The sequence below is a fragment of the Sorex araneus genome, chromosome X, assembly GCF_027595985.1.
Source record: "Sorex araneus isolate mSorAra2 chromosome X, mSorAra2.pri, whole genome shotgun sequence".
NCBI classification, from domain to species: domain Eukaryota; kingdom Metazoa; phylum Chordata; class Mammalia; order Eulipotyphla; family Soricidae; genus Sorex; species Sorex araneus.
The window spans coordinates 358,643,815-358,657,631 of NC_073313.1; the positions used below are offsets into that span (position 1 = coordinate 358,643,815).

Here is a 13,817-nt window from a genome sequence, read left to right on the forward strand (position 1 = left end):
TTCCCAGCATCCCATGTGGTCCCCTGAGCACCGCCAGGAGTAATTCCTGAGTGTAAAGTCAGGAGTAACCCCTGTACATCGCCAGGTGTGACCCAAAAAGCAAGGAAAAAAAAAAAAGAATCATTGGGAAAGGCCCTTCAAGGGGTGACTTTAGAGTCATTAGGGGGTTTAAAATAACAAATTGTTTTAAAGTCACAACATAAATCATGTAGGACTAATCAATAATACAACGGGTTGGGTGTTTTGCCTTGCACACAGCCAACCCAGGTCCAATCCCCAGCACACCATATGGTCCCCCACGCCCCACATACAAACCATGTATTAGAAAAAAGGGCCTAGAGTTATATCATACAGCAGGCAGGGGGCTTGCCAAGCACAGACAACCTGGGTTCACTCCTCGGCACCCCATATGGTCTCCCACACACAACCAGGAGTAATTCCTGAATGCAGAGCCAGGAGTAAGCCCTGAGCACCACTGGGTGTGCCCCCTTTGCCCCATCCCCCCAAATAAACGCCTGGCAAAGGACATGATGTGGCTGAATCTTTCCAGGGAGACTGTTTCTGGCTGAAAATTTGGGGGCCCTCTCAGAATTGCGGTGGGCAGATTCCAATTTCTGCCTGAAAGCATGGCAGCTCCCAGCCACTCCCAACATTCTGTGGCATAGAAATGGCCCAATTCCACAAGTGAACCTCAACAACCCACCAAAAAATTCCAGCTCCATAGCTCCTGGAGCATGCAACCACATAAAAGACCACAAAACACCTCCATATTTCATAGTACTTTCAGTCCAGTAAGACCACAAGAAATATGATGCAAAAGTTGCATAGAGGACCACTAAGATCAATGAGCAAAAACAGTAGCATAGAAGATCAACTAACAACAGTCAGCCCAGTAACTAATCAGACAATGACTTTAGTAATACCATTGTGAAATATAACAATTATCACAAATTGGCATTTATTGATCTGGATTTTTAATCATTACATTTCCCTTATATTGTACCACATAATATGAAGTAAATTTTTGTTTGTACCTGCTAAAGGAACAGGCATGGGTGGTACGTGGGAAACTGGGGACACTGATAGAGGGAAGGTCACCCTGGTTTGGTGTCACCCTGGATTGGTGTGGAAGCACTAAATGCCTGAAACAACTATATTACGAACAACTTGATAAATCATTGTGTTATAATTAAAATTAAAATTTTGTAAATGTTTAACAATTAAAAAATGTTTTAAAACAATGCTAAAGAATCATCTCTTAAGTGCACTTTGAAATAAGAAATAAGTATAGAAAAATAAAGTTTCTAGTAAAATTAAACCTTACCTTTCATTTCAATTAAATATACCTTAACTCCTGGTAACTGGGAACTGAGATTAATACCCATACTAATGGGTATATAAAAGTTGTATTTACATCAACAATTTAAATAGCTTTCAGAATACTATCTATCGGCAGAGGCAATATTGACCCCAAGGAGGCAAAGACTGGTACAAGAGGCAAAAAATTCTTAGCTATTACAATGGTTTAATACTGGCCAGAAATATAATACAGTGGGTATAGTGCTTGCCATGCACATAGCTTAGCTGGGTTTGATCCCTGATATCCCATAGTCCCCTGAGCACTGCCAAAAGTGATTCCTGAGTGTAGAGACGTGACTAAGTCCTTAGCATCAGTGGGTAGGGCCCACAACCCCCAGACCCCCAAAAACCAATGGTTTGATACTCTCCGAAGTTCAAATTTATCTGACAAGACCTTATTATTTAACACTGTATGTATCTACACAGCTATAAAAACAATTTTTCCTTAGAAGACAACAACTGAAAAAAAAAAAAGCAATTTCAAGTGGCAGAGAGAAAGCTTAAAGGGCTGGAGTATACACCTCATATGCTAGAGGTGTAAGTCCAGTAAGACTTCCAGCACAACCAGGAGCAACCCCCAAGCACTGCGCTAGGAATAGTCCAAGTGCTACTCAGGGTATGTACACCAAAGGATCAAACAACACTGTCACAAACCCTAATCACAAGAACCTACAGAGTCCTACACAGAGCAGTTAAAATATCAAAATAACTCTTCTTCTTTTTGTTTTTTTGGTTTTTGGGTCATAGCTGGCGATGCTCAGGGGTTACTCCTGGCTCATGCACTCAGGAATTACTCCTGGCGGTGCCTGGGGGACCATATAGGATGCTGGGATTCGAACCTGGGTCGGCCGCATGCAAGGCAAACGCCCTACCCACTGTGCTATTGCTCCAGCCCCTCAAAATAATTCTTAAGAAAAAAAGTACTTTTGAATCAGGGATGTAGCTTTGCTGTAAAGTGATGCGTTTTGTATCCTATTTTAAGAAAAAAAAAATTTTCTTTTTTTTTTTTTTTTTTTTGCTTTCTGGGTCACACCTGTCGGTGAACTCAGGAATCACCCCTGGCTGTGCTCAGGGGACCATATGGGATACTGGGAATCGAACCGGGTTGGCCACGTGCAAGGCAAATGCCCTACCTGCTGTGCTATCACTCCAGCCCCAAGAAAAAATTTCTTACAAAAAGAAATTTTGTATCATATTGTAAGAAAATGTTGCTAAAATGTTAATAATGACTACCTATGATTATACATTTTGGAAAATTTCCTTCTGTGATTTTTTTTTCTGTTACAGTGCTTGAAAATGTTTTACATTAAAATATTACTGTACATATTTAATGTGGAAAATAGAATGTAAATAATAAACATTATAAAAGAAACTAAATTTTTAATTGCCAGCTTTACTTCCACCAAATTCATTAACAGCATCACTGACAGTGTCATCTATATGAACCATGAACGTAACCATGAAATTTAAGCAGTTTCAACAATACCCTACTACTTATCAAGGTCTATGAGACTTTAGCATATTTGTCTGCCTCATTTCTTTTAATTTTAAAATATAAAACAATGAAACCCTTAAACAAGTATAGCATGTGACCAGAATTCTAGGTATCAAACTATATACATCAAACCATCACTAATGATATCTAGATATTGTGTAACCATTTTTAAATGCACTTAAAATATATTTTAAAAACAACTTCTAATAAAATTCCCAAACTTACTGATTTATCAATATTCATTGGGTCAACATCAGCCAAGCTTGTACCAACTTTAACTCGTTCTCGGAGAATACCACTAGCTAAATCTTCTGCTCTTAAATTCATAGGCAAACATCTAAAATGCATAAAAGTCCAATTAGACAGCATTAAGGGGCATACAGAAAGTAATTTTACATCTTTGACACATTTTCTTCATTCCCATTTTCCTCACAGGCCAGAAAATAAAGTGTTCATATTTTTAATTATAGCACTGTAGTCCCATTGTTCATCAATTTGCTCAAGATGGCACTAGTACTGTCTCCATTGTGAGACTTGTTGTTACTGTTTTTTGGCATACCGAATACAACACTGGTAGCTTAATTATTTTTAATTAATCTCCCTAATACTTTTCCAAATAACCAAAAACAAAAAAATATTCACTAAATAAATGAATATTTATCTAGTGATGTTTGTCCAAATACCAAATCTATTTCAAACTAGATATTACTTACCTGATATTCCAGGTTATGTAAAGATAAGAAAAAAATAGATCTAGATGTAGCAGACATGGCATTAGAACCAAAGACTTAGCTTGCTGAGCTTAAAATACGCTTTGCATATGGAGACCCCAGCTTCACACCTGGCAGCATAAGGTCCCCTGAACATTTCTTGACATAGTCCAAATCCTCCACCCACAAATTACAAAGTAGAGGCCAAAAATACAGTTCAAAGGGCTAACAAAGCACATGGTAGGCATAAAGGAGGCTCAGGTCTGATCCCAACAATACTCCACGGAAGGTAGTCAAAAATAAAAAATAAAATAGTAAATAAAAAAAATTTTTAAAGAATTACCAAGTTCAGGTAAATGAGATATCTCAAAAGGCTACAGTGCATGATATCTACATGGGAACCCTGGGTTTAATACCCAGCACTGTGAAGTTCACTGAGCATAGCCAAGAGTAGCCCAAAGTACCATGTCAGAAACGGCCCTGAGAAGCCAGGTGCATGCAGAGGGCCCCCCCACCGCCGCCCACACACACACACAAAATTACAAATTAGGAGGTAAGGGTATAAAAGGACAAAGGCTGTGACTTATGAAATAGAACATATGTCCACCAAGTGTGAGGCCCTAGATTTAAAGCCAAGTATCACATCCTCAATCCTCCAGCACCACCAGGTAAGGCCTAAAGAATCACTGTCACTGTCAGTGTCATCCCTGTTGCTCGATTTGCTCGAGCGGGCACCAGTAACGTCTCTCATTGTGAGACTTATTGTCACTGTTTTTGGTATATCCAATACGCCACAGGTAGCTTGCCAGGCTCTGCCATGCGGGCGAGATACTCTCGGTAGATTGCCGGGCTCTCCAAGAGGGGCAGAGGAATCGAACATGGGTCGACCCCCGTGAAAGGCAAACACCCAACCACTGTGCTATCGCTCCAGCCCAAGGCCTAAAGAATAGTGACAACAAAAGAATTTGGAGCCAGAGGGATAGTGAGTAGGGCACTTGCCTTTCAGATGACCAACCTGGGTTTGATCAACCCAGCATCCCATATGGGTTCCCGGGCACTGCCAGGAACAATTTCTGAGCAGAGAGCCAGGAGTAACCCCTAAGCACTGCCAGATGTCGAAAAAAATAAATTAAATTAAAAAAGAATTTAAAATTCAACAATGAGGAAATTACTCTAGCCTAAAACAATGTGTTGTGGGCATGCAGCTGGGGAGACAGTACAGTGGTAAGCCCTTGCTTTGCCAAGAGCCCAACACTGGTTCAATCCCCAGAACACCACATGGCCCCCTGCACACCACCAGGTATAATTTCTGAGTGCACATTTGTGGAATATAAAGCAACATAATAGGAGACTAACAACTAAGGATAGTAACAGTGAGAGCCAGGAGGATTGCTCCACGGCTTGGAAACCGGTCTCACATGCTGGGGGAAAAGGCAGCTGGGATAGAGATGGGCCCACTAAGTAAATGATGCTTGGAGGGCTCGCTTGGGATGGGAGATAAATGCTGAAAGTACACTATGGACTAAACTGATGGCCACGTAATACCTGTATTGCAAACCATAACACGCAAAAGGAGAGAGTAAGAGGGAATGTGCTTGCCATAGACGCAGGGGATGGAAAGGGATGGGGATGGCAGGAGAGATAATGGGAACACTGGTGGTGGAGAATGGGCACTGGCAGAGGGATAGGTACTTGAACACTGTATGACTGAAACGTAATCACAAAAGTTTGTAAGTCTGTAACTGTATCTCAAGGTGATTCAGTAAAATAAAATAAAATTTTAAAAACTAAGTGCAGAGCCAGGAGTAAGCCCTGCGCATCGCCAAGAGTGGCCCAAAAACAAAAAAACTAAAATTACTGTGTCAAATATTAGCTCTAGAAAAATGCTAGTATAGATAAGAAAGACATTCAAAAATAAAAACTAAGATCAGAGAATAGGACAGGCATAGGCTCTGCAGGTGGCTGACCCCCATTCAATCCCCAGTCCCCAGTATCACATGGTCTCTCAGCATCACAATGCAGTCCTTGAAGACACCAAACATCTGTGGGGTTACCCAGATAATCCCTAGTACCACAAGGCCCAAGCAGTACCACATTCTGAGGCCCAGACACTGAGCTGGGTGTACTAGGCAGAGAGCCACTATGTGGGCCCCAAACCTCCTGAGTACCACTTGAGAGACCCAAAGTAACAAACAAAACTTACTTCAATTTAACCATACATATTTTATTTACTAACCTATTTCTTGCTCTTGCCATGCTCTTTGACTTCCTTCTTTCAAAGCGTTCTTCATCAGAAGAAGTTGTATCACTACTATGAATAGCATGCTTCTTTCTCCTATTTAAAGAAAATATAAAATTCTTAAAAATCAAGCCAGGAGATGGCTCAATGGGCTGGAGCACATATTCTGCAGACAGTAGCCCCAAGTTTGATCCCACATGCAGTGAGCAAATAGGAGCCCCTAAGCACACTGGGTAGTGGATCTCTCACCCCCGATTACCCCCTAAAAAAATTAATAAGAGAAACAGAATAAACCACTAGGAAAAAAAAAATTAATGTAAAATAGCCTTGGAAGATCATGGGTGTGGTGTAAGTCAAGTTTCGATCTCCAGCATCATAAGCCCTGACAAGTATCACTAAGAATAACCCCAACAATTAAGAAAACTGTTTTTCAATTTATTTACATAAAGTAACATTTATTTACATAAAGTAACAAATTATATATATAATATGTCTGTATGTGTATGTGCGAATATATATCTGATAAATACTTTGAATATGGAGCATATAAAGCGCTCTTAACAATTCAATAATGAAACAATCTAATTTTTATTTGTTTGTTTGGGGCCACACCCATCAGTGCCCAGGACTTACTCCTGACTATGCACTCAGGGATCACTCCTGAAGGGCTAAAGGAAACATGTGGGGTGCTGGGGATTGAACCTGGGTTGGCCACAGGCAAGACAAGCACCCTATCTGCTGTACTATCGTTCCATCCCAACATAACCTAATTTTGAAATAGCATAGTACAGGACCAGAGAGGATATGGCCAATAAGGTTGCTTGCCTTTCACGTGGACACCCTGGGTTTAATCTCCGGCACTACATATGATTCCCCCAAGCACCACCAGGAGTTATCTCTGAGAACAAGAAAGAGAGGCAGAGAGAGAGAAAGACAGAGATAGACACAGAGAGAAAAAGAGAGAAAGAGAGAAGAGAAGAGAAGAGAAGAGAAGAGAAGAGAAGAGAAGAGAAGAGAAGAGAAGAGAAGAGAAGAGAAGAGAAGAGAAGAGAAGAGAAGAGAAGAGAAGAGAAGAGAAGAGAAGAGAAGAGAAGAGAAGGAGGGGGGAGGGAGGGAGAGCAAGAAATCTAACATACAAAGCTAACATACAAAAACTAAATTGCTCTCACATAAACAATCACCCAAGAGAAAACATATGATGAAAGAAAAAATTTTTAAATGCTTGGTTTCCTAAAACATAACAAAATGTGCAAGAATCACAAAAATAACTTTAAAACAAAACTTAATAATGCTAAAAAATACCTTAAATAGAAAGTTTCAAAGGAAAATTTAAGGGAACTAGTTTTACAAGCATTACAACATACTCAAATGTTTCAATGACTCAATAGAAGAATAGAACAAACATACGGAAAACAAACCAAAATATATCATCTGATAGATGATAAAGTTGACAACTGGAATAAATAGAGAAATCAGAGACTCATCCAATAAGTGCCTGAGAAACAGTACAGACGTTAATGTGCCTGCTTCACATGCAGTTGACCCTGGGCTCAATCCCCGAGACAACCATAGTTCCCGAAGCACAGAGCCAGAGGTACCTAACAAAGCACCTCTGGGTGTTCAAAAGCTAAAAAAATAAAAAGCTTTAAAAGTTACATAAGTCAATTCATTTCCAACCAGGGAAAAAAGTTGGATCAGTTCTGTAACTCTTAAATCTGGATAAAATTTAAATGTACTCGCTCTCTGCCCAGATGTGACTCGAGCGGCCGCACATGAGCGGCCCCCTCCATTGCTGAACGCCCATGATCCCAACTAACTACTTTCGGCACAACAGCTTCTTGCAGAAATGTCTCTAGACTGTGAACTAAGCTACGGCCCCATGCCGCCCCAGGAGGGGAAAGGTTTTTCTCTCCCGGCTTTTCCTTTCCCCAGCAGCTTCGTGGCAACGGCCATCTTATAAGGCCCACTAAACAGAGGTATGAGCTTGCAATGATGCAATTTCTGGCAGAAATTTCTCTGGGCTTAGTTACTAAAATACCAGAAATCCAAAACCTCATATGCTCTTCATTCTCAGCAATAGACAACAAATTATCAAATGCTACCTCTTCGGCAGATCTGATTGTTGGGGGAAAATTCCAAATAATAATAGTGAGTTTTCTGTTGAAATACTGAATGTAATCAAAGTAAAGAGAAAGTAAAGTGAAAATCATCAGCCACATAGGCGGGGGGTGGGGGTGGGGTGGGAGGTATACTGGGGTTCCCGGTGGTGGAACATGTGCACTGGTGAAGGGATGGGTGTTTGGATCATTGTATGACTGAGACTTAAGCCTGAAAGCTTTGTAACTTTTCACATGGTGATTCAATAAAAAAAATTTTTTTTTTAATTTAAATGTACTAAAATTTAGAAAACAGTGAACTCCTTGAAAGCATTAGATTTCAGAACCAAAGAGATGGTATAGTAAGTAGGGGGCCTGCCTCACACAGAGCTGAACTAGGCTGGATTCCCAGCACCCTATAAGGTACCCTGAGTACTACCAGGAATTTCTGAGCACAGAACCAAGAATAAATCCTGAACACAGGTAGATGTGGCCAAAAAAATAAAAAATAAAAAACCTGTAGGTTTCTAACCACAACCATTTTTACAATACTAAAAAGGCAGTTAACTAAGTGCCAGAGAGACAGCTCAATGGTTTCACTTTATCTTTGCACAAAGGCAAACATATTATTTTTTCAGAAAACACAACAGACAAGATAGTTTCAAAAGAAATACTTTTAGAAAGTTTTGCTTTTCAAAACTTTTCTCCTTTGTATCTACATAAAAAAGAAAAAGCAAAGGAGAGACAAAGGACAGCAAAAAACTATTCAAATCAATATTTCAAGTAAAAGAAGTCTGAATTACTTAGATTTAATTCTACTAAAAGTCCTGAAAACTATGTAGCTTTAGGAAATATAATTGTCTAAATAATAACTATTCTAAGCAAAATAAAGCCACATGTAGGGGAGTAACTATTTGTCACCAACTAAGGATTCTACTTAGTCCCTGATTGACATTATCATTAAAATCCCTACACCCTGTTCTAGTCATGAAGTATAATATATTATTTGAAGAATATCTAAGTGTCAGATGTAAATATTTAGCTCAGCAGTAGAGCACCTGAATCACAAGTGTTCAGCCCTGGGTTCAAGCTCCAACCCCACAAATATCAAAAACCACAAACATACCTGATATGGCTTCTTCTTGCTGGAGATCTGTGAATATCAAACAGAGTGTTTTCCCTCTTTTTTTGATGAGCGGGTACTTTATGAAAAAAATTAACATAAAAATTACAAATTAATAAATCATTACATTAAAGCAGTAGTAATTGTTTCTGTTCATTTTCTAAAAATAGGCAAGCCATATGGTTCCAGGTTCCAAATGCTATCTGGAAAGAGTACAATAAAAATTAAAATTTTGTGCTAGTCTGTGCCTATATGTTCACTGCAGCACTGTGCACAATAGCCAAAATCTGGAAACAACCAAGTGCCTGAGAACAGACGACTGGTTAAAGAAACTTTGGTACATCTACACAATGGAATACTACGCACCTTTTAGGAGAGATGAAGTCATGAAATCTGCTTATAAGTAGATAGACATGGAGAGTATTATACTATGTGATATGACTCAGAAAGAAAGGGACAGATGTAGAAGGACTACACTCATTTGTGGAATATAAAATAACATAACACACGAGACCAACACCCAAGGACAGTAGATATAAGGGTCAGGAAGATTGCTCCATAGTTGGAAACCTGCCTCATGAGTGGGCAGGGAGAAGTCAGCTGGAATAGAAAAAGGATCACTAAGGAAATGATGGTTGGAGGAATCAGTCGGGATGGGAGTTGTGTGCCGAAAGTAGATAAAAGGACCAAACATCATAACCTCTTAGTATCTGCATTGCAAACTATAAGCCCAAAAGTAGAGAGAGTATGGAGAATATTGTCTGCCATGGAGGCAGTAGGAGGGTGGAAAGGTGAGGGTACACTGGGGATATTGGTGGTGGGGAATGTGCGCTGGTGGAGGGATAGGTGTTTGAATGATTGTAACTCAAACGTGAAAGCTTGTAACTATAATCTCACAGTGAATCAATAAAACAAAATTTAAAAAAAAAATAAAATAGGGGCTGGAGTGATAGCACGGCGGGTAGGGCGTTTGCCTTGCACGCGGCCGACCCGGGTTCAATTCCCAGCATCCCATATGGTCCCCTGAGCACCGCCAGGAGTAATTCCTGAGTGCAGAGCCAGGAGTAGCCCCTGTGCATCGCCAAGTGTGACCCAAAAAACCAAAAAAAAAAAAAAAAAAAACCAAAAAAATAAAATAAACTTTGTGCTAATACTCCTAAGTTGCAAATAAACATTCTAAAATGATGTTAAACTCAATCTTTGTGATCTTGGATCCAACAAAGCTGTGTTATACTACAGTTCTGTGGAATATCTGTGGTATACTACCAAAAGTTCAGTCATTAAAAATTGTTGGTTGTTTTTGGTCCACATATTAGCGGTGCAGAGGAATAACACCTAACTCAGAGCTCAGGGTCACTCCGAGAAAGTGCTGAGGGGATCATATGGTGTCAGGGATCAAATCTATAGTTCAATCAAACCTGCTGAGCTATACTTCCCGGGTGAAATAAAATTTTGTGGGGGGGGGGGCGTGGTACAACGGGCAGGAGAGCAGGTATTAGGTCTCCCAAACAGTGCTCAGGAGACCCAGTGCTCAGTGCACCTGGGCCAGTGCACCCAAGGATCCGAATGGTGCTGCTTAGCTCATGCAGTGCCAGGGACTAACAGGACACCCTAACAGAGTTGAGGATGGGGTAGGGTAGGGATGGACACTTAGGGCAACACCCAGCAGTTAGTTAAACATGTTTGAGGGGATAATGACCTGGTTTGATTTTCACACCATCACCAAAAAAAAAAAAACACCCTTCTGTATAATTTCTCGGGGCAGGAGAGATAGTGAGCAGGTAAGGCACTTGCCTTACATATAGCCAACCTGGGATGGCCGATCCCATAAGGTCCCCTGAGCACCAACAGAAATGATTCTGGCAAGCAGAGTTGGGTGTGGCTGCAAAATAAGAACAACAACAAAAAAACTCCAGACTAAGAAAATGCTTATAGGGGCTGGAGTGATTGCACAGTGGGCAGGGCGTTTGCCTTGCACGCGGCCGAGCTGGGTTCGATTCCCAGCATCCCATATGGTCCCCTGAGCACCACCAGGGGTAATTCCTGAGTGCAGAGCCAGGGGTGACCCAAAAAGCAAAAAAAAAAAAAAAAAAAAAAAGGCTTATAAATCCCCTTCAAAAAGACTTATATGAGGAACTCAAACTCAGCAGAAAGACTCATTCGAAAAAATGGGCAAGATATTTGATCTGACAATTCTGAGATATTGTTTGTAAATTTGCACATAATAAGATGTACATCGACATTAGAGAAATGAAAACAACTGTAAACATCTTAGAAAGTTAAACATAAGGAGCTATGGAGGTGACTCAGCAGTAGAGTGCTTGCCCTGAGATCCTGGGTTCAATACACTCAGCACCACCAAAAAAGAATAAAAAAAAAAGGAAAAGTTAAATATATCTAATCATGAAATCCAGTCATTCTATATTTATATAATTAAAAAAATAAAAACACTTGTCCAAAGGAAAACCTGCACATAAACGAATACTCACAACAATTTATAATAGCCAAACAATAAAATGTCAACAATCCAAATGTTCATTTAAAACTGTAGAAAAAAATCTATACAACTTTTGGGGCTGGAGCGATAGCACAGCGGGTAGGGCGTTTGCCTTGCACTCGGCCGACCCGGGTTCGAATCCCAGCATCCCATATGGTCCCCTGAGCACGGCCAGGGGTGATTCCTGAGTGCAGAGCCAGGAGTAACCCCTGTGCATCGCCAGGTGTGACCCAAAAAGCAAAAAAAAAAAAAAAATCTATACAACTTTTGACTAAGCTTTTTTTGATATATTATTTTTTGCTAAATATCAAAATCAGATCAGGAAGCCGGAAGACAGTACATCAGCAGACCCAGTTTCGATCGCCAGCACCACATATTTCCCCCTGAGCCACGACAGGCGTAATCTCTGAGCACTGAGCCAGGAGAAAGCCCTGAATACCACCAAATGTGGGCCCTCATCCTCAAAAGAGTAGATCAGTGGCTTCCTGAGAGCTCAAAAGAAGATGCAAGTAGGTTACTACTAAATGACAGGCAGGATGTTTAGGGGTTTGGTGAACATATTCTGATACTTTCATAAGTATAATAAATTTGTGTCTTAATATATATATATATTTAATACCCAAGATATTTCAAATTTGTCAAATTGTGCACATTAGGTGCATTTAATTACACTTCAATTGACTTTAACTTTTTTTTCCCAAGGCTGACTATCTTTTTTCTATCCTCGAATACATCTGTCATTTACAACAGGGCTATCTGTGGACAAGACTTCAAACAAGAGCAGGGGAATGTCTGAATTCTTGTCATGCTTCTAGTGAGATAGTTATTACACACAACTTCCAGGAACAACAATCATTATTTTAAAGTGCAAGAGATGGGAACATAGTGATAAGGCAGTAGGTAGGACACTTGCCTTACAGAGAGCCAACCCAGGTTCGATTTGCAGCATCTTATCTAGTCCCCCAAGGCGCACGAGCAGTACTGGAGCGGATAGTATAGCGGGTGGGGTGTTTGCCTTGCACGAGGCCAACCCAGGTTCAATTCCCAGCATCCCATATGGTCCCCCAGCACCGCCAGGAGTAATTCCTGAGTGCAGAGGCAGGAGTAACCCCTATACACTGCTGGGTGTGACCCAAAAAGCAAAAAAAAAAAAAGACCCACCAGTGTAGGATAACATTGGTTTGTCCCTTCCATCTTGTCACAGGGAGCTTAGGTTTATTGGGTTACTCCCATCACAGTGCTCCCATTCCTCTGTGTTTACTTGTAACTTCTTTCTTTGTGCTCTATTGACCTGTAAATATTGTTTTTCCCTTCCTTAAGTCCTCTGCATAGTTAATTCAGAGCAATGTCCTTTTAGTATGGGCACAAGAAGACAGTTAAGGCTATGCTTTTGTAACATGGGAGTTAACTGACTCCAGATAGTATTACCTCCGGGGCATCTGTTCTCTAGACCTAAGCCTCAGTTGCCCTTCCTAGCACTCCAAAAGCAGGGTCCAACGAGGGACTAGTGACCCAGGGCAAGCTGTGAGCTATATGCTACGCTGGTGTCAAAATGGGCCTGGCCAAAATGCCATAATGCTTAACTATAAGTAAAGAGCATGGTCACGGACAAATGCTGTCATGATCCAAAAAGCAATAACTAGATTCAGACCCTGCTAGGGTTAGGAATGATTAATCCAACCTGAGCACTGTAGTCTGAGTCTGTGGCAAGATGTTCCCAGGAGAACCACCCTACAAGTTCAATGTATCTCTTACTTTGTCCATGTAAAATAACTAATATTAAGAAGTAGAATTAATGGGGCTGGAGCGATAGCACAGCAGGTAGCCGTTTGCCTTGCACGCGGCCAACCCGGGTTCGATTCCCAGCATCCCACATGGTTCCCTGAGCACAGCCAGGGATAATTCCTGAGTGCAGAGCCAGGAATAATCCATGTGCACCGCTGGGTGTGACCCAAAATGCAAAAAAAAAAAAAAAAGAAGAAGAAGTAGAATTAAGATGTTAATTAAGTTATTGGACTGAGAGGAAAAGAGAAAAACACCTTAAGTGGTATTTTGCCTGTGAGCAAGGGAAGGCCTTTCTGCTGTTGATTTTTGCTATGGACAGGATGTAGTAACTACCCTCAATACAGAGAGTTGGAGAGAGAGGAGAGAGAGACCAGGGCAGCAAGATGGAGCAGAGAAATCAGCATGGGGGACAGAGAGAGAAGAATGCGTAGGGGAAGAATTCAGTAGCAAGCTTGGAGAGATAATAGAGGCAGCTGTGAGATGGAGTGAAGAGAGATGAGCGGGAGAGATAGA

The 13,817-nt window shown here is 40.8% G+C and overlaps 1 protein-coding gene across 3 annotated transcripts in view; it reads right to left on the bottom strand.

Annotated features, from left to right (window-relative positions):
* Window positions 1–13,817, bottom strand: part of ATAD2B (ATPase family AAA domain containing 2B) — a 141,911-nt gene that overhangs the window by 94,980 nt on the left and 33,114 nt on the right. For all 3 annotated transcript variants that reach the window (XM_055121610.1, XM_055121609.1, XM_055121611.1), the window contains exons 8-10: window positions 9,026–9,101; window positions 5,801–5,899; window positions 3,080–3,191 (exon numbers count right to left, since the gene is read on the bottom strand). In XM_055121610.1, the coding sequence (XP_054977585.1) occupies window positions 3,080–3,191; window positions 5,801–5,899; window positions 9,026–9,101 (287 nt within the window). The remainder of the gene's footprint in view (window positions 1–3,079; window positions 3,192–5,800; window positions 5,900–9,025; window positions 9,102–13,817) is intronic.